At 45.1% G+C, this 21587-nt stretch overlaps 1 protein-coding gene across 4 annotated transcripts in view; it reads left to right on the top strand.

Moving 5' to 3' along the window:
* RASEF (RAS and EF-hand domain containing) overlaps positions 1–16071 on the top strand; it is an 82104-nt gene extending 66033 nt beyond the window's left edge. For all 4 annotated transcript variants that reach the window (XM_038769906.1, XM_038769907.1, XM_038769908.1 and 1 more), the window contains 3 exons: positions 5435–5554; positions 6807–6883; positions 12211–16071. In XM_038769906.1, the coding sequence (XP_038625834.1) occupies positions 5435–5554; positions 6807–6883; positions 12211–12313 (300 nt within the window). In that variant the 3' untranslated portion in view covers positions 12314–16071. The remainder of the gene's footprint in view (positions 1–5434; positions 5555–6806; positions 6884–12210) is intronic.
* The last annotated feature ends 5516 nt before the right edge of the window (positions 16072–21587 follow it).

A 21587-nucleotide genomic window follows, 5' to 3' on the forward strand; every position in this document is an offset into this window, starting at 1 on the left:
GCTTACAGTTTACAGAGGGAGAACAGGTATTGAATCCCCATTTTGCAGAGGAGGGAACCGAGACACAGAGAAGTTCATCAATCAATCAATCGTATTTATTGAGCGCTTACTGTGTGCAGAGCACTGTATTAAGCGCTTGGGAAGTACAAGTTGGCAACACATAGAGACGGTCCCTACCCAACAGTGGGCTCACAGTCTAGAAGGGGGAGACAGAGAACAAAACATATTAACAAAATAAAATAAATAGATATGTACAAGTAAAATAGAGTAATAAATACGTACAAACATATATACATATATACAGGGATGGGGGGCGGGGGGCACCGGTGGGCCGGCAACTGGTCCTGCGCCGACGGCTCTCCACCTGGGCCGGCCACGTGAGGAGGAAATAGGGGAGAGGGCGGAGTCAGAGCCAGGACTGCGAGAATGACTTGGGACAGCCGGAGGGTGTTCCCACCTGGGCCCGCTCTCCTTCAGAGCCCAGGGACCCCTCCCCACCTTCCTCCTCAGTACCAGCGCTGCCGGGACCCCCAAGGAACCTGGGTCTCCCCCTCCACCCCGGGGCCTGCAGGGGAGGGGTCCTAGCTGGGCAGTTGGTGGGGAGGAGGGAGGAACCATCTAAGAGGCCGGAGCTTCGCGGGTCAGGTCATGAGGGACCCAATGCGGGAGAGAGAGATGGCCAGTGTCGTGGGGGAACAGGATTCGGGCTCCCAGCGAAGAACCCCGAAATCATTCCGGGGTTCAATCAAGTTAATCATTCCGGGGTTCAATCAATAATCAATCAAGTTAAGTGACTTGCCCAACGTCACCCAGCAGACAAGTGGCAGCCCTGAGATTAGAACCCAGGTCCCTTACTCACAGGTCCATGCTCTTTTCACCGAGCCATGCTGCTTCTCTTGATAGATTGATGGTAAATAAGTAAGCAAACCTTCCCCCTCCTGTCCAGTGGCAACCTCCTCCCTGCAGCAAGGTTGGCAGTGTGGCCTGATAGAAGGAGCATGACGTCTATCTTGTATCTCTAATCCCCACGCTACCACAGGCCTGCCAGGGGGACTTGGGCAAGTCACTTAACCTCTCTAGGCCTCAGCTTCCTCACCTGCAAAATGGGGATAAACTACTTGCTTTCCCTCCCTCTCAGATTGTGAAACCCCCTGTGGTGCAGGGACTGGTTCTGACTTGATCATCCTGTATCTGCTCTAGCACTTAATATGTAAGAAGTGCTTTGATAAATACCATAACAAGAGGAGCTCAGGGAGGTGCACTGAGTCACTGCCATCCTGCAGCCATTTCCAAATTGGTCAAGAGGTGGTTATCTTCACTCCCAGCCCAGTGCTCAATTTTCATGCCACATTCTATTTATTACTATTCTATTTATTTTATTTTGTTAATATGTGTTGTTTTGTTGTCTGTCTTCCCCCTTCTAGACTGTGAACCCGCTATTGGGTAGGGACCGTCTCTATATGTTACCAACTTGTACTTCCCAAGCGCTTAGTACAGTGCTCTGCACACAGTAAGCGCTCAATAAATATGATTGAATGAATGAGTGAATTCTAGTTATTTCTCTCTCCTGATGCTCCAGAAGTGGTGAAGGCAGAGAAGGTCCCAGGGACTCGGAGGAGGAGAAAGAAAAGTGGGGAGAATCCTTGTGACCCATGGCCAGATTATTGATACACTCAGCCCAGTATGGAGAACACTGAAAGGGAAGTTAAGAGATATGGATTCTGGTCTCAGCTTTACCTCAGATGCCTTGAATGATCGTGCCCCAGCTGCATGATTTCAGTCAGTCATATTTATCGAGCACTTACTGTATGCAGAGCACTGTACTAAGTGCTTGGGAGAGTACAGTATAACAGATGCATTCTCTGCCCCAAACAAGCTACAGTCTAGAGGGGGATTCACACAGTAGAACTAAATAAAATTACAGATATGTACAAAAGTACTGTAGGGCTGGGAGGGGAAATGAATAAAGGGAGCAAGTCAAGGCGAGGCAGGAGTGAGTGGGAAAAGAGGAAAGAAGGGCTTAGGGAAGGCCTAGTGGAGGAGATTTGCCTTCAATAAGGCTTTGAAGCGGGGAGAGTAATTGTCTGTCGGATATGAAGAGGGAGGGTGTTCCAGGCCAGAGGCAGGACATGTCTGCTTTGGCAGAGTGCACTTTATTCATTTTTTTTTTATGAGACCCTTCCTGGAAACAACTCTTGTTTCTCAGTTTTAGTATGCGCAACGCAAACTCACACTGCAGTGCTGCCCTAATATTCACTGGGATGGTGTCCTGCCAACAGAAACCAAAGTTCTTCGAGCCAGGCACTTCTGGTTTTGCATCTGCATCTCCACATCAGCGCATTGGCCTGCTTGACATAGAGCACTGTGGGGTTTTTCACTGCTCGGCACTGACCCTCCATCCCCCCACCATCATGATGAGATGGCTCAGACTAGTTCCCGCCATCCAGCGAGGCTGGCGTGGATGGGCCAAGGGAGGGCAGGGACACCAGCATCCAGGCGTTGAATGCCAAAGTTGCTGTCCAGTGGCTAGCGAGAAGGGGAGCATAAGCACCAGACCTCAGGACTCCATCACCCCTCCTGAAGCTTTAGACTCTGTGTGCACACGGTGGGATGATTTGGAGGTTGTCGGTATGGGCAAGGGCAAACACATACAGGAGAGTTGCAGATCAGGGAGGTGTGGACAGTGCTGCAGCTTCCTGCCCCATCCCCCAAACCTGATGTCCTAGTCAACAATATATAATGAGCGCCTTCTGTGTGCCCAGCACTGTACGAAGTGCTTGGGAGAGAACAGTATAACAGACACATTCTGTGCCTACAACAAGCTTAGAGTCTAGTAGCCCTAGTCCTAAGGTGGTAGTAGCAGTAGTAGTAATAGGCTAGTAGCCTTAGACCGCAGTCCTAGGCCAGGGCTTAGTGTGCCCTTACGTATATCTGAATTGGGATCCTCGGGGGGCCTCTCTGGTGACACATGGGAGACAGAGTTCTCCTGGCCAAACACCCCATCTGCACCTCATTTCCTCTCTTCAGTCCTGCCATGCTGAACTCAGGCCAAAGAAACTCAGATCTGCCTCATGTTAGCCACCTGACAAGCCAGCTCTCCTTAGCACCACTCAGGTTCAGGCAGATTTCAGGAAGTGTTTTCTACTTGCCCATAGGTGGCCTCTGTTCACATACGTTGGAGAACTAATCATGGGTAGCCTTCCTGGGTTTAACCCTGCTAGTTGGCTGGCAAAAAGTGGCTAGCTCTTTTCTTTTTTCTTAAATGGTATTTGTTAAGCACTTGTGTCCCAGGAGTCGTTTCCGATTCATAGCGACTCTGGATATATTTTCTCCAGAACGTCCTGCCTTCTGTCACGATCCGCAACCTTGCTAATGTTTCTTCCGTTATTTTTATGTGCAAGGTCCATATTCATTCAATCATATTTATTGAGTGCTTAGTATGTACAGAGCACTGTACTAAGCTCTTAGGAGAGTGTAAAATAACAATAAACGGACACATTCCCTGCCCACAATAAGCTTACAGTTTAGAGTAACCATAGCAAGGCCAGAGTAACCATAGCATGCTCTGATGCTGGGTGATGCCACCACAACCCATATCGGTAACTTATTGATTATATCTGTAATTTATTTATATTAATGTCTGTCTCCCCCTCTGTAAGCTCGTTGTGGGCAGGGAGTGTTTCTGCCAGCTCTGTTGTATTGAACTCTCCCAAGCGCTTAGTCCAGTGCTGTGCACACAGTAAGTGCTCAGTAAATACCATTGAACCCAGCAGGGAGCTTCCTTGGTATCCAGCACTGTCTTCACTGCCCACATTTGCCAGCTATTTTTCAGGATTTCTGCTGGGCCTGTTCTCCTCACAGAGCTCCCTCTGTAGTTCTTCGGTCAGAAACCATCTCCTGATACCCAGAGCTTGGATCTTTCCACTGGACCAAGAGCGAGACAGCAGAGTATAGTAGAGCTCAAACCCTAAGTCATCACTTCTGAGTCTCATCTCACTAGTGCAGATCCCTGAACCCTCGCGCTGATTTTCTCTGTCTCCCTTACTTGGGTGGAACATTAACCCTAGCAAGTAAGCAGCTCAGCTTAGTGGTTAGAGCATGGGCCTGGGAATCAGAAGGTCCTGGGTACTAATCCCTGCTCTGCCACTGGTCTACTGTGTGACCTAAGGCAAGTCACTTGACTTCTCTGGGCTTCAGTTACCTCATCTGTAAAATGGAGGTTTAAGACTGTGAGCCCCATGTGGGACAGGGATTGCATCCAAACTGACTTGCTTGTAATAATAAATGATAATAAATAATAATAATTATTATTATTATGGTATTTGTTAAGCGCTTACTATGCACCAGGCACTGTACTAAGTGCTGGGGCTGATACAAGCAAATCAGGTTGGACATAGTCCCTTGTCCCAGATGGGACTCACAGACTCAAACCCCATTTTACAGATGAGGTAATGACTTAAAAAAAATTTTTTTTTAAATTGGCATTTGTTAAGCACTTACTATGTGCAAAGCACTGTTCTAAGCGCTGGGGAGGATACAGGGTGATCAGGTTGTCCCACGTGGGGCTCACAGTCTTCATCCCCATTTTACAGATGAGGTAACTGAGGCTCAGAGAAGTTAAGTGACTTGCCCAAGATCACACAGCAGACATGTGGTGGAGCCGGGATTCGAACCCATGACCTCTGACTCCAAAGCCCGGGCTCTTTCCACTGAGCCACGCTGCTTCTCTTTGTACTTACTTTCCAAAGGTCACACAGCAGACAAGTGGCGGAGTCAGGATTATAACCCATGACCTTCTGACTCCCAGGGCCGAGGTCTATCCACTACGCCATGTTGCTTCTCAGTGCCTGGCCCATAGTAAGCATTTAACAAAAACCACAATTATTATTATTAATGGCCAGGCAGACTGCTGGACTGCACCGGCTTGGTTTCAACCCTGGCATACGGAAGTCACTTAGCTAACAGCTTAAATGGAAATCATAACACGTGCTGTGTCAGATTTGTCGCTGTGACTGAGCAGGGGTTTGGCATTCCCACACCAATCCAGTTCCCTGTATTGAAGCCCAAAGGGTGGTCATTTGCATCGGGTTTGGGCGCTAAACTAGATCAATTTTTTTTTAGTAGCAGAAGAACTGTTCAAAATTCCACTGATATCACGAGGTAATTGAACCCCTACCTGGGCATTGTGTTTGGGGAGGGGGACGTGGCCTTTGTTATTACTATTATTTCAGGAAGCTAGTTACTGCCTGCCTCGCAGCCTCCTTTAATCAGTTAGTATGGATGTTGCAGGTTAAAGTTAATTCACAGTTTTCTGAGGGGCGGGGGCAAAAGCAATATTCAGCTGTAAAAATTGATGGCCGCTATTGCTTTTCACTTTGGTTGCTAATTTTATAACCTTTTCCCCCAAATCTGTGTTCTCTTTTTTGGATGGTAGGATGCGACCCATGAGAGCATTCCCATCATGATTGTGGGGAACAAGGCAGACCTTCGTGAGGCAACTTCCACACAGGAGCCAAAATATGTGCCCATTAACTATGGAGAGAAACTGGCGATGGTAAGTTGTGGGTCGATGGCCAGGGGGAAGAAGGGGAGAGAAGGTCCATGAAGTCCCGACATCCCTCCCACCCCTGTCCTGCCCCTGTGCTTCACCCACGGGCGATCTGAAAGAGAGCGAATCAGTTGACCAGGCCTGGGAGTTCATCTTTTGAGAAACTAAACTCCCTTTGGCCCCGACCCTGCAGTGCAGCTAGGGGCAGGAGGATGAACCACATTTTGCCGGGAAAATAGGTGGAGAAATCATCCTCTCAGTTGTGCCAGTGGTATGCATTTCTGGAGAGAATTTTGATCTTGATGGATATGGTTATTGGAACTACCCTGCTTGTTGGGTGGTGGGAGGGGATGAGCAGCTGTGAACCTCTGTCTGGTACTGAAGTACTGCCAATTTCTCAACCACTGCAAACTGAGCTCATTTTCCTATAACTAGTATTGCACTTAGTTGGGCCAAATTCAGGGGCACAACGGTTTAGCCTTGAATTTTGATCCGCCCAAAACCCTGATTACAGACACGTGATCTGGCACTTGACAGAAATATGAAATTGAGCCTAAAATATGCAAGATGTTCCAGTAGTATCAAATTGTCCTAAAGCTTATCCCAAGTATATGAAAACAAGGCAGCTTGATTCCTCTATTATCAAATCCACCTATCTTTAACTCTTATCACTTGGTAAAACTTAGTTTTGGGGGGGGCAAAATTACTGGGCTCTTGAAAAAGAGAACTTTTTCTAGATAAAAACAGAGCTCTGGAAAAACCAGAATTTGTTACTAAAATATAGCATTAGCTGCGATGGATGTTTGATAAGGTCTTTGTTAGAGTGTTAGTTCTGGTTTGAAATAGGAAACATTTGGCTAAGAATAGTCGTACTGTGAGGGGCTTTCTATGTGTCAAGCACTGTACTAAGCACTGGGGTAGATACAAGATCACTATGTTGGGCACAGTCCTTGTCTCACATGGGGCTCAGAGGCTATGGAGGCAGGAGACCAGATGCTGATATTGGCTATGTTTTCAACACCTCCTGGGCCAAATCACCTGCTCATTTAAGGTAAAATAATTCCCTGGAAGAGTTCAGTTTCAGTTACAGGTAAATGAGGACACCTTCCAAACGGAAAAGGAGTTGTGAGAATATACTATATACAATTCTGTTGTTGATTATTGGTTTGAGGGATGGGAAGGAAAGAGCAAGCCACATCTAAGAAATACAGTGTCAAGCTTTACCTGATGGCTGAATGGATTTATATCTTCTCCACAGGCCTATAATGCATTGTTCTGCGAAACGAGTGCCAAAGACGGTTCGAACATAGTGGAAGCTGTTCTCCACCTTGCCCGGTAATGTTTTACTGCTGTTCAGATAAACAGATGCCGCATTGACTCATGTTCTGTAGGTGATGCTTATGTCAAAAATTCTTGACCTATACACTCAAGCATAAAGCGATATTCGAGAAGATTTTCTAGCCTAATCGTGGGAGCAGTAAACACTGTGTTTCTTGAAAACAGGTAACACTGCTTAATTGCCATACACATTGCAAAATACCTCTAGTGCCAAACAAAACAGGTGCATCTGGGGTATAGTTGACATTTCTCTAGAAGTGTCACTACGAAGTTAATTGGTGACTTATATGACTCACTTCCAGGAAGTCAGCTTTGAATACAACAGACCATTGTGACTACACCAGACTATTATGACATTAGACTTCCTGTTAGGAAAAAAAAAGCCATGTATAAAGCCTAGCCTGGCTTAAATAATTAGAGAGTTAATTATTAAGCAGTGTGGTCTAGTAGAAACAGCTTGGGTCTGGGAGTCAGAGGACCTGGGTTCTAATTCTGGCTCTGCCGCTTGTCTGCTGTGCAGCCTTGGATAAGTCATTCTCTCAGCCTCAGTTCCCTCATTTGCAAAAGGGGGATTCAAAACCTGTTCTCCCACCTGCTTAGACTTTGAGCCCCATATGGGACTTTATTATGTTGTATCTACCCAGAGCTTAGTACAGTGCTTGGCACATATAAAGCACTTTGACAAATACCATTATTATTATAATTATTACTATTATCACCCAGCCACCAAAATGGTGCCAATAGTACATCAGCTTTTAAATGACATTTTGTGATTTAGGCTAAAGCAAGAATTTATTTGTCTCTCCCTTTTAGACTGTGAGCCCACTGTTGGGCAGGGACTGTCTCTATATGTTGCCAATTTGTACTTCCCAAGCGCTTAGTACAGTGCTCTGCACACAGTAAGCGCTCAATAAATACCATTGGTGATGATGATGATGATTTGTTATCATTAGCTGATGTGAAGGAAGAGTTTGAATTCCTTTAATGGAATAATTATCAGTCAATAAGCGGTGTTCCCATTTTCCATGGCTCTTAGCACATATCAAAATATGCCCATTTGTCAGGTGTTGTGTACTGTTGAACACTTTGGGGAATTGAAATTTGGTAAGCCATATTCAAGTATTTTATTGATTTATATGTTATCTGACTGTCCTTAGTACTCGAAGACGCAACTGATGGTAAAGTTCACCTCTGGATGGATGCATGCCTGAAAAGGCCTCTGAGGAGACCTCTGTTCTGGCCGTATTGTGCACTAAAAACGGCTATCCCTTGTGCTATTGTGTTTGATGTCTGCAGCTTTCGCTTTTGCTTAATGGCCTCTCGTTTCTTATGAAACTCGTGCTTTAAGAGAGCCACTCCTTTCCTGATTACAGTACACCATGCTAGTCTGCCCTCTGCAGTCAACTCCTAATTTTTGGCATTGATTGTGGCTTTGTTTTACTGTATCCTTAAAACTTTTTCTCAGGCCTACTTGCTTTCACTTTCTCAATTATGCATATTCAGAAGCTGCTTGAGTATTCTGCTCTTGTCCATTCTTCTCCCACATGCTACCCTTCCCAGCTGTGTTGTCAAGAATATCTACAGTGGGTCTGTAATGGGGTGATGTTTGGTTGGGTTATGAATTTGTCTGGGCATCTTGTCAGTTCTACCAGTCCTGTGGTGAAGGGGTTGACCAACGTTTCAACATGGCACTGCCTCCCCCTTGCCAGTCATATAATACGATCTGATGCCGGCCTGGTGCCTGCACCCCCGCCAGCTCACGCCCAGGCCCCCAACCCTCCCTCAATCCTGAGTGCTGCAGTGGCAGCGGAGGTGGCGGCAGAGGAATCTCTCTGCTCCTCTCCTATGAAGCCCCAATTCAGAAAGGCTCAAGGAGTTGGATGTCCTGTTTTATTGGGGGTCCAGTTCTCATGGCCATAGAGAAGGGTGGACAGAGTAAACTTTTAGGGTGATCTGTCCTCTTAATTCAATGGAGCCATACTGGTGGATGCAGCAGGAGAACTGGATTCAGGTGCTAGCACGTGCTTTTAGTCCTCTGGGAAAAATCCAACTCAACAGACTTCAAACATCACCCAAAGCCATTCATTCATTCAATCGTATTTATTGAGTTCTTACTGTGTGCAGAGCACTGTACTAAGCACTTAGTACAATTCGGGAACAGAGACAGTCCCTACCCAACAATGGGCTCACGGCCTAGCGACAGTACCTCAAGATATCAAATCTGATTTGATTTTTCTACTTCAGTCAGTCACTGGTATTTATTGAGCACTCACCGTGTGCAGGGCACTATAATAAGCATTTGGGAGAGTATAGTGCAGTAGAGTTGGTAGTCAGATCCCTGGCCCCCAGGGAATTTACAGTCTAGAGGAGAGCCAACAGTGTAGACTGGCCTTTGCATCGTTGGTCGTTAAGCTGCCTCTGTAACAGAATTCTGTGAAGACTTTCTGGGAAAGCTCTGTGTTGCCAGTGTAGATTTTTGGTTGGCCAAATGGCTTCCCTGGTTCAGGCTGATGCATCACCTCAGTTTTTTATAGACTTATCAGTCCAGAATGCCTGGTTGGTTTGAGGAAGTGGACTACAATCACTTATTTGTAGGTCTGTGTGTGTGTGTGTGTGTGCGCAGCAGTTCTTCAGGTACTGTCACTAGGACATTGGGTGATGCTTGAAGTCTGTTGAGTTGGATTTTTTCCCAGAGGACTAGAAGCATATGCTAGCACCCGAATCCAGTTCTCCTGTTGCATCCACCAGTATGACTACATTGAATTAATTGACCAGGATCAAATCCACTGCCCATCCCATCTTTACCCCCTTGGTGATAGAGAATAGATTAGGCTAGGCACACCCAGCTCTAACCCAGCCAGCCATGCCATCATAAAGTACTTGGAAACGTAATTCAGTTTTATTCAAGGCAGCCAAATTTACTGCCATTTCCAGAGTCCAGATCTCATCATCATCATCATCATAATAATAATAATAATAATAATAATGTTGGTATTTGTTAAGCGCTTACTATGTGCCAAGCACTGTTCTAAGCGCTGGGGAGGATACAAGGTGATCAGGTTGTCGCATGGGAGGGCTCACACAATTTTAATCCCTGTTTTACAGATGAGGTAACTGAGGCCCAGAGAAGTCAAGTGACTTGCCCAAAGTCACACAGCTGACAGTTGGCGGAGCCAGGATTTTAACCCATGACCTCTGACTCCAAAGCCCGGGCTCTTTCCACTGAGCCATGCTGCTTCTCCAAGTGTCACATGCTGCTTCTCTAATAGTGTCACATGCTTTCATAAGGCCTATAAAAACCACATTGAGGTCTCAGTGCTGCTCCTTGCACTTTCCCTGTATCTGACACTCTTGCAAAGATCATGCCTGTTGTGCCATGCCGTGATCTGAAAAAACATTGGGATGCCAGGAGGGTTTGGTCAACGATATTCCTCGGTTGTCGATATGGGAATACTCCAGCTTGTATCTTGCTGGCAATGGAAAATAATAAGATGCCTCGATAATTGCTGTGATCTGACCTTTCACTTTTCTTCTTGAAGATAGTGATGATGGTGGCATCTTTGAGAGCCTTTGGCATTTCCTCAGTAGTCCATATGTTGAAGAAGATCATGTGTGCTTTCAGCAGGGTGTCTGTCTCCTACATGCTTGTAGATGTCAATGGGAATGCCATTGGTTCAGCCGCTTTGGGCATTTTTCATGGCTGTCACTGCTGAGATGACTTGCATGATAATTGGGACAAGTGCCTTGTCTTTGCATGTTGGAAGGTTTTCTGTGTTTTCGAGAGCCACGTCTTCAATAGTTAAAGTAGAGGATGTTAAAATGTTTCCATCCCTTTTAGGATTCCCTTCTTTTCTGTGATGAAGCCTCACTCCTGACACGCCTGAACAGGGCCATATGATTTTTTGAATGATATGTAGACTGTAAGCTCCTTGGGGGCAGGGAACCTGTCTACCAACTCTCCCCAACTCTTAGTACAATGCTCATCTTCCAGTACGTGCTCAATAAATACCGATTGCCTGATCTGTTGATGTCGAGTTTCGTGGCAGTCTGCATTGGCCAGAATCTCTTGGGTTTGAGCACCCCCCAACCTATCATGCCTTAACTTGATTTGCATGTCACAGCAGAGATTTCTGTAAGCCTCAGTCCTATCTGGGACCTGGAGCATCACAATGCCTCAAGCGGAAACCACTGACCATAGAATTTTAAAGCACTCGACTCTCTCCCGTCTCGACTCTCTTCTCCCACTTTGTTCCTCTCATGTTCACCTCCTCACTGTGCCACATCCTTGTCTGTCCCACTGCTGACTTCTTGCTCGCACTCCTGCCTACCTGGAACTCCTTTCCCTTTCACATACAGCAGACCACAGCTCTCCTCATCTTCAGAGCCCTTCTGCGATCCAGGAGGCCTTCCCAAATTAGAAATTCATCTCCCACTGCCATTTCAGTACTTCCACAACACCTGAGCATTACCCTGAAAAAACATCCTGGTTGCTTCCACAATCTAACAGTAACATCTCCTCATGGCTGCAGTCACAATGATTCTCGGTTGTTTGGCAAGTGGAAGGTGGCGTTTGGCTCATTCAATCAGCAGAAGTAGTGTATTGATGTTGAGCTTTCCAATGATCTTTTTCATTCAATTGTATTTATTGAGCGCTTACTGTGTGCAGAGCAGTGTACTAAGCGCTTGGAAAGTACAATTCAGCAACAGAGACAGTCTCTGCCTACAGTGGGCTTCCAGTCTAGAAGATTCTCTTAAATTCTTAAAAGATTTAGATTTTCAAGTGTGGGCATAGCTACTCGCTCCATTCAATCAATTGATGACATTTATTGCACACTTGCTGTGTGCAGAGTGCTGTACTAAGCAATTGTGAGAATAGATTAGTGGGAGAGGGGGATAGCTGAAAAATGCTCCTGGTATTTCCTCCCTCCTGATGATTGGATACCCAGATCCTGCCTCAGTCTTCGGTTATACGTTTGCGTGTGTGCATGCACACACATGTATGAAAAAGTTAAGGGAAATGGTCGCAAGCTTACTAAAACGTTCCCATGCCTTTCCAACTGTCTCTTCTACTACAGCATAAAGTCAGCCAAGCTTGGTAATAGTGATGGTATTTATTAAATGTTTACTATGTGCCAAGTGTTGGGTTTGAGACCAGGTAACCAGATCAAACATGGTTCCTGTGGCTTTTCTGGAGGCTCTGAAAAATGGGTGACATTGGGGGCTGGGAGTGGGGATTGGGCAGTAATTTCTTCATTTCTGTGGTACAAGATTTTGGCTTTCTAATTCACTGTTTGATTTCTTTTTCGTTTCTTTTCTTTTTCTAGTGAAGTGAGAAAAAGAACGGATGATGACACTAAGTCAGTTACCAACCTGGCTGGGACGACTTCCAAAAAGTCAACCCACATGAAAAATTGTTGTAATGGTTAAACGTTATATCCTTCATTCAGCCTGTGGAATTTTCCTTTTCCAACCAATTGTATTTGTGGAGTCATTTTTAAAAGGTGTGATGTGTGTCAGTGGCAACCAGAATGTGAAACGCTCCAGAATCTGGGAATTTTAGGGCCTATGCACTATAGCAAATAGCCAAATTCCCTCCCCCGCCCCCCCCAACTTTACTTTGGCTTTAGGGAAGTTGAAAGAGAGAGAGAGAGGTGTACGTATACATTTCATCTTTTGCCATCATTCTTGGGCTGTAGTCATTTCCTGGTGGGGTTTGAGTAAAGTAATTATTTCAGATAGCACTAAAAATTTTGGCTTAAGCTTGGATCAAAATTAAGTAGGAAATTCACGCTTAGTAGATGGACTCACCTGATGGCTGTAAATGTCTGTACCCTTCAATGGTATGTTCTTTAAGTACTGCAAGGACAGATAAATGAAAAACTTAGTTCTTGACCATTGGAGGTATTATTTTTAGGTACAGAGGGGGAGTACTGATTCACTCATTCTTTAAAATGAGACTGTTTGTTGAAAGAAAGAAAACCATTGCTGTATCTCTTGTTTCAAGCATTTTCATCAGTGAGTTTGAGAATTGAGTGATATTTTTCTTCTGTGTAACAGATTGGCTCCCAAACTCCTTATGTGTGTGGAAAGGAAGCCTGTGATAGAGCATGCTAAATGTGCAGTTTAGGTGAAAAACTTCAGTGGGCTCTTGAAGGTGTAAAGTAGTCAAAAGCAGAAAATATTCCAGAAGTTTCATTTGTTGGAAACTTATCGTTCTGCACTTTGAAACGATATTGAGTTTGGTTAAGAGTATTTTAGTGTACATTTAGTAGCTTTTCCCCCAGCTGCAACTTAGTTCTGTATGGCTCATTTCAGAAACTGACCAGTTCAGTACCATAGTTTGTCCCTAATGAAAACCGGACAGATCTTTTAACTGTATTTGTTGCTTTTCTTTGCTACATTTTAACATTGTATAACTTCTTCATATTACAGCATTCACTTTTAATGTGCTTTTAAATGGGATTTGTTTGGAAGTTATTTAATCTTACATCCCAGATAAATAAGAAAATATCACTTGGGAATCCACAGAGAGAATCTTTACACTCTCTAAAAGGTAGATGGGAAACAGCAAATGAAATGGCGGTGCCTGTTCTGCACTTGCCCAATAATCCCATAAAAGATAAGCAACTCAGGAACAGGGTTGTCTTTCACTAACAGGTAGTTCTTGAAAAACGGTTCATCAGCATGAAAGATAGATGAAAGCTTGTCATTTAAAGGTAGCGAATAATCATCATTGCTGTTCCTTCAGAAATGTTCCAAGGGGCAAATGGCCACCCTTGTTAGCAGTGGATTTTAATGGCTGGCTGGTTCCTCCAGTTTGAATGGGGTGGGGGGAGGAGGTGGAGGGGAGAGGGTTAGTACCCGGCAACAACCCCGTATGTGAACTGAGAACTAGGTCAATGACGTGTCCGATCCTGTAGCCCACGAAGCAGAATGAAAGAAACCCTGGTGGTCAGAGGGTGTGGCAAGAGGAAGGTGTTTCTTTCTGCCTATGAAACTCCAGGCCTCTATAGTCTGATATGAGAATACCTGGCATACCTGAAAAGAAAATCGACCTGATAATTCAGGCGGCAGTTGGCTCACAATAAGATGTTTTACATATCTCGGCTTGTGTAAATTCAGGCTCAAGGTACCTGGCTGAAGAAATTGAAAAGGAGACATTTTTTATTCTCCAGTAACAAAGTTCATCAATAACAGGTCAGAGTTTGAGGGATTAGTGTAATAAAATGGTGATTCAGTTTCCCAATAATGTAAATCAGATGTACCTTTTGAATTTTCATTTTTAGAGGTTCTTAATTTTAAAAATGTATATTGAATTCAATAAGGGAGGGAACCTTTCAAAGGAAAATGATTTTATACTGAAAATGGTTTTGAGTGTTTTTTTTTTCTTTCTGTCATATCAGAAGCGGAAACTCTCAAAGCTAGTAGATGATCATATCTATTTAATACCCACACTTTTAGTCTTTTGCTTTAATTTAAAAATAAACTTTGAATACTCCATATTTATTGAGTTAATTTATTTACTATTTATACAAGCTAAAACTAGCTCTCTGTTGGCTCAAAATAAAATCCCAAGGAGATGTTTTTATAATAGAATATTCAACCAGAAAGTTTTTTATTGACAGACTTTCAATTCCTAGATGACAAAACTTTTGAAACGGAAATAGTAACATTAAAAATATGCACTCTGTCCTGCTATGATAGTTTTTGTTTTTTTGACAACAGGTCTGTTGTCTAGATACAAAACCTCTACTGTTTTGTCAGTCAAAATTGGAGACTTTCAGTGAACATTTAGACAGTCTGAAAACAGCCCATTTTGGTTTTCCTCACAAGAGAGCATATACAGCAAAGTAAGAGAGCTTGTTTGTACTCTTGGTCATAGACATAATATGGATTCCTAATGTCTTAGCGAAGCTGAAGTTTAGCTGTAGTTCTGCCCTAGGATGCTAGATCAACTAGGGGCTTTTGATGCTTGATGTTTTGAAGTCAGTAGCAGTAGTAATCGTTAAGGTATCGTTTATATGAAAGTGACAAACTTGTGTGTCTGTTTCTCAGTGGTTCATTTCAATATCTGAAGCTATTGGTAGAATTAATTCAAAGTTAGGCTTGGAGATGCAAGTGCTACCTTGGGACATTGATTTCTCCCTATCTCCTTATTTACCCAACAATCTGCAAATATGGTGATTTTTATGTATTTGGCACAAATATTTTGTTCTGACTCCATTACCAGAAGAGGAAATGATCAATTGAAGAGGGCCAGGAGAGCTTATTACTCTGGATGGAGTCCTTAGTGCAGTTTGGCTAACAGAAATGAATCATTTTGGATAAATTTTTAATTCTGATCTCCAGTAGATCACAGTGGATCTGCATTTTCGCTTGATATTGAACCACCCCCTCCCTCCCCCCACGCCCCCCCCACAAAAATAAAACCTTTTTGCCATGCATTCCAAATGCCTTCATGTGAGATTAATGCCGGTTCACTCAACCAAAAATGGCTGAAAAAATATTTTTAAAAAGCCCATTTCCCTCCAATACCAGGCCACAGTACAGTATTTTTTAATGCATTTCATACCCCAGACTTCAAACTGAGCTGACGAGCAGCTTTCACTTATTCCCTAAGAGTCCCAGGCAAATAATAGATCTGACCATATTCAGCTTAAATCTCACGAGTCCACCAGCACATCTCATTCCTTCCTAATGAATTCTGGCACTTTTGACAATGTTGTCATTTCAGGAGGAAAATAGCTTATACAAGACACGCTTCACACAACTTTTAGCCCCAGGTGCATTTAATTGCTTTCCCACTAATTGCTTTATATGAAGTTTGCCATTCGATAGTAAACGTAGTGTGCATTAGTCAAAATTAAAGCCTTTAGAGTAAAGATTTATTTCTTCTTCGTACAGTGATCTGCTTCAAGATAATCGGTTTAGGCTTTTACTGTATATGCATAGGAGAAGCTTTATACGTTCGTAGGAGGTAGAACTTACAAAGCAAATTGTTTATACAATTTTGATTTATTTGTTTTACACATTTCATAGCGTGGAATGTTTTTTGTTGTTGTTGTCGTTGTTTGAGCAATGCAGTTCTCTTCAATCCACTGCTTTTTTACCGGTTCAGATGTCAAAGGAACCAGGAATCTTGTCTTCATTGTAAATTCAATAAAGTGTGCTTTAATTGGCCTGTGGAATGTCATCTTGGCTTGGCCCTCAACTCCACTAATATTCTTTAATACCAGGCTGTGTCTGCATTAGCACATCTCTTGAGAGCACTTGAGATCAATTTTGGTAGCAGTGGGAGGTGAAGATCAGGGATTACTCTGCAGTAATGTCATCATCGGCACTACTGTCATTTTTTATAGAACACCCACTGTGTGCGGGGAACTCTCTTGGGGCCTCACTCTCTCTACTCGCTCTTTCCCTTCTGCCTTTAAACTCAGATTTTCTCCGTACTTAAAAAAATCAGTTTCTCGATCCAACCACCCCAAAGTACCTACACCATTCCTTCTATAAGGAACATGGGGGAAAAAGTGTGGCCTAGTAGAAGAAGCACGGGTCTGGGAGTCAGAGGACCTGGATTCTAATCCTGGCTCAGCTGCTTTCCTGCTGCGTGACCTTGGGGAAGTCACTTAACTTCCTAGTGCCTTAGTTTCCTAATCTGTAAAACAGAGATTCAATACCTGTTCTCTCTCCAACTTAAACTGCAAGCCCCATGTGGGATAGGGACTGTGTCTGAGCTGGTAAACTTGCATCCACTCCAGCGCTTAGAACGATACTTGACACATAGTGAAAGCTTAACAAAAAACATAAAAAACCCCCAAAACAAATGAAAAAGCAGAACACGTGCACTGCCATTACAGGGTCAGACCAATGGTTCCTACAGCGGCAACTTGGAGGAAACAAGTAATATTTGTTTTCATGGTTAGTGATGAACCATTTAACATACCTAATATTTCCTTCTATGTTCAGTCTGTCACCAAGTCCCGTCGATTGTTCCCCATTGATATTTCATAGATCGGTCCTCTTATCATTTCTTCATTTAGCCTTAAATCATGTGGATGGACACCTGGAACAGTCAATCAGTCAAGTAATAATATTTGAACACTTACTTTGTGCAAAGCAATCCTGAGCACTTGAGAGATACGAAATGAATTACAAACAGGGAAGCAACAGAATTTAAAGATAGGTATGCAAGTTCTGTAGGGGGAAGTGGATGGGGTAATTACCTAAATGCTTAGTGGATGAAGACTCTGATGCATAGGTGATGAAGAAGTGTTGAATTGGGAGTTGAAGGTGTCAGGGAGTGCAGAGATGAGAGATTAGTCGGGGAAGGCATCTTCGAAGAGATGTGATCTCAGAAGGGCTTTGAAGATGGGGAAGAGCAGTAGGTTGCTGGGTGTGAAAGGAAGGACATTCCAGGCACATGGGAGGGTATGAGCAAGAGGTTGATGGCTAGAGTGGGTAGGTAGAATCCCTGTCACAGGTAGTTAACAGTCTACAGGAGGAGCTTGTAACCTGCAGTAGTCTCCAGTGGTTGGCCATTTCAGTCCATCTTAAGCATAAGTTCTCACTAAAGCAGCCACTAAGATCACTTTCCCACTTATTCTCATTTCCCTCTCACTATCCCCCATATCACACAGGTCATTTTTCTCAAGGCAGCCTACTCACCGTGCCTTTGATCATGGTTGCTATGGTGAATTAGAGAAGCTAAGACCTAGCCCCTACTTTAGGATTTTGGAAACTCGGGAATGGAGGCAGATTAACATGAGTGCACCATGACAGTAGACAAAAATAAGTAGCAGAGGTAGACGAGTATAAATTCAAGCAGAGACACCTACAGAAGTGTATTTCAGTGGTAAAATTGAGCTGGGGAAGGGAGGAGAGGGGAGGCGGAGTGATTAGCATGCTCAGTCAGATGAGATTCACCTAGGAAGGTCATGTGAAAGAAATGGGCCATTTGTGGTGTTCTGAAGTGGCTGAAGAGGTGAGAGGAGAGCGTATTGGGAACAACGACTCACTGAAAGGAGATGATGAGTGTGTAGGTTATTGAGTTTGTCCTGGCCAGAGCAGAGAGTATGAGTAGGTATGGAGGGAGGGATGAAAGAAAAGAGATTTGTGTTGGAGGAAATTATGATGGAGAGGATTAAGAGGGGTTAGAATTGTGCATTTTGGGACCTGTTGTTTCTGTAGGGAAATTTGCATCATTAGGACTGTTTAGTATTCATGCCCCAGCCATTTAATATGTCCCCATGTTTGATGACTGTCTCATCTCTGTTTTTGAAGTGGGGAAATGGACCATTAAGAGGCAAAATGAATCTTGGAAAAAGGCAAGATCTGCTTTTTTCACGGTTTTGTGCTTCCTGAAACACCAGTGAGGAGTTAATATGTCAGGGAACATCTAAATCCAGCTCTTCCTCAGAGGGATGCTCTCTGGTGAAGAAGTAGACTTCCTCCCTCCTAACATAATAATTATAGCTGTAGTATTTGTTAAGGGCTTACTAAGTTTCAGACACTGTATTCGACTCTGGGATAGAAACAAGAATCAGATTAGACACAGACCCTGTCCCCCATGGGGTTTACAATCTAAGTAGGAAGGAGAACAGGCATTGAATCCCCATTTTACGGATGAGGAAACTGAGACACAGAGAAGTCAGGTGACTTGCCCAAAGTCACACAGCAGACAAGTGGCAGAGCCGGAATTACGACCCAGGTTCTATGACTCTGACGCCTATGTTCTTTCCACTAGGCCACACAGCTTTCTCATTCAGGGATATTCTTGTCCTGGAGGTAGCATGGGTTCTCCGCCCTCAGGGAGCTGGCTTGAATCAATCAATCAGTCAATCAATCATATTTATTGAGCGCTTACTGTGTGCAGAGCACTTTACTAAGCACTTGGGAAGTACAAGTTGGCAACATATAGAGACAGTCCCTACCCAACAGTGGGCTCACAGTCTAGAAGGGGGAGACAGAGAACAAAACCAAACATATTAACAAAATAAAATAAATAGAATAGATATGTACAAGTAAAACAAATAAATAAATGGAGTAATAAATATGTACAAACATATATACTTATATACAGGTGCTGTGGGGAAGGGAAGGAGGTAAGACGGGGGGATGGAGAGGGTGTGAGGGGGAGAGGAAGGAGGGGGCTCAGTTTGGGAAGGCCTCCTGGAGGAGGTGAGCTCTCAGTAGGGCCTTAAAGGGAGGAAGAGAGCTAGCTTGGAGGATGTTGGGAGGGAGGGCATTCCAGGCCAGGGGGATGACGTGGGCCGGGGGTTGACGGTGGGACAGGCGAGAACGAGGCACGGTGAGGAGATTAGCGGCAGAGGAGCAGAGGTTGCGGGCTGGGCTGTAGAAGGAGAGAAGGGAGGTAAGGTAGGAGGGGGCGAGGTGATGGAGAGCCTTGAAGCCGAGGGTGAGGAGTTTCTGCCTGATGCACAGATTGATTGGTAGCCACTGGAGATTTTTGAGGAGGGGAGTAACATGCCCAGAGCATTTCTGGACAAAGACAATCTGGGCAGCGGCATGAAGTATGGATTGAAGTGGGGAGAGACACGAGGATGGGAGATCAGAGAGGAGGCTGATGCAGTAGTCCAGATGGGATAGGATGAGAGCTTGAACAAGCAGGGTAGCGGTTTGGATGGAGAGGAAAGGGCGGATCTTGGCAATGTTGCGGAGCTGAGACCGGCAGGTTTTGGTGACGGCTTGGATGTGAGGGGTGAATGAGAGAGCGGAGTCGAGGATGACACCAAGGGTGCGGGCTTGTGAGACGGGAAGGATGGTAGTGCCGTCAACAGTGATGGGAAAGTCAGGGAGGGGGCAGGGTTTGGGAGGGAAGACAAGGAGTTCAGTCTTGGACATGTTGAGTTTTAGGTGGCGGGCAGACATCCAGATGGAGATGTCCTGAAGGCAGGAGGAGATGCGAGCCTGGAGGGAGGGGGAGAGAGCAGGGGCAGAGATGTAGATCTGGCTGTCATCAGCGTAGAGATGATAGTTGAAGCCGTGGGAGCGAATGAGGTCACCAAGGGTGTGAGTGTAGATCGAGAATAGAAGGGGACCAAGAACTGAACCTTGGGGAACCCCCACAGTAAGGGGATGGGAGGGGGAGGAGGAGCCTGCAAAAGAGACTGAGAATGAACGACCGGAGAGATAAGAGGAGAACCAGGAGAGGACGGAGTCTGTGAAGCCAAGGTTGGATAGCGTGTTGAGGAGAAGGGGGTGGTCCACAGTGTCGAAGGCAGCTGAGAGGTCGAGGAGGATTAGGATAGAGTATGAGCCGTTGGATTTGGCAAGCAGGAGGTCATTGGTGACCTTTGAGAAGGCAGTTTCCGTGGAATGTAGGGGATGGAAGCCAGACTGGAGGGGGCCGAGGAGAGAGTTGGTGTTGAGGAATTCGAGGCAGCGCGTGCAGACAACTCGTTCAAGAAGTTTGGAAAGTAATGGTAGGAGGGAGATGGGGCGATAACTAGAAGGTGAGGTGGGGTCAAGAGAGGGTGTTTTTAGGATGGGAGAGACATGGGCATGTTTGAAGGCAGAGGGGAAGGAACCAGTGGAGAGTGAGCGGTTGAAGATGGAAGTTAAGGAGGGGAGAAGGGATGGAGCGAGAGATTTCATGAGATGAGAGGGAATGGGGTCAGAAGAACAGGTGGCCGGAGTAGCACTTGAGAGGAGGGAGGAGAGCTCCTCTGAGGATGCTGCTGGGAACAATGGGAGAGTAGCAGAGAGTGTTCAGAGCTGGGGGGTTGGAGAAGGCGGGGGAGTGACTTTCGGGAGGTTGGACCTGATGGATTTAATTTTGTTAATGAAATAGGAGGCCAGATCGTTGGGGGTGAGGGAAGGAGTAGGGGGAGGAACCGGGGGCCTGAGAAGGGAGTTGAATGTACGGAAGAGCTGACGGGGATAATGGGCATGGGTGTCAATAAGGGAGGAGAAATAGTTTTGTCTGGCAGAGGAGAGGGCTGAGTTAAGGCAGGAAAGGATAAACTTGAAGTGAATGAGGTTGGCATGGTGTTTAGACTTTCACCAGCAGCGTTCGGCAGCTCAAGCATAAGAGCGAAGGAGGCGGACAGTGGCAGTGATCCAGTGCTGTGGGTTAGTGGTACGAGAGCGGCGAAGGGTAAGGGGAGCGAGTGAGTCTAGCTGAGTAGAAATGGTAGAGTTGAGAGCAGTAATCTGATCAAGACTGGGTAGAGAGGAGAGGGAAGCGAGGTGGGGTGTGAGGCACTCAGAAAGATGGATGGAGTCAAGAGAGCGGAGATCTCTGTGAGGGAGTAATATGGATTTACAGGGGAAAGGAGTGTGAGTGAGGAGGCAGATGAGAAGATTATAATCAGAGAGAGGGATTTCAGAGTTGGTGAGGGTGGACACAGTGCAGCGGTAGGAGATGATGAGGTCGAGGGTATGACCAAGTTGGTGAGTGGGTGAGGTGGGGTGGAGCAAGAGGTTGGCAGCGTCAAGGAGAGATAGAAGGCGGGCGGCAGACGAGTCATCAGGGATATCCATGTGGATGTTGAAGTCTCCGAGGATCAGAGTGGGCATGGAAAAGGAGAGAAGGAAGGTGAGGAAAGGGTCAAAATCGTTAAATTGAATCTATCCCAGGTTGTTTGGGGGAGAGGTGAGGACCCACAATTCTCTGCACAATTGCGTCCCTTGAGAAGAAGCCTAGAGCTGGTTCCCTGAAGGGAGTTTCACCTTTCCTTGC

Source organism: Tachyglossus aculeatus, chromosome X4 (assembly GCF_015852505.1).
Source record: "Tachyglossus aculeatus isolate mTacAcu1 chromosome X4, mTacAcu1.pri, whole genome shotgun sequence".
Classification (NCBI taxonomy): Eukaryota; Metazoa; Chordata; class Mammalia; order Monotremata; family Tachyglossidae; genus Tachyglossus; species Tachyglossus aculeatus.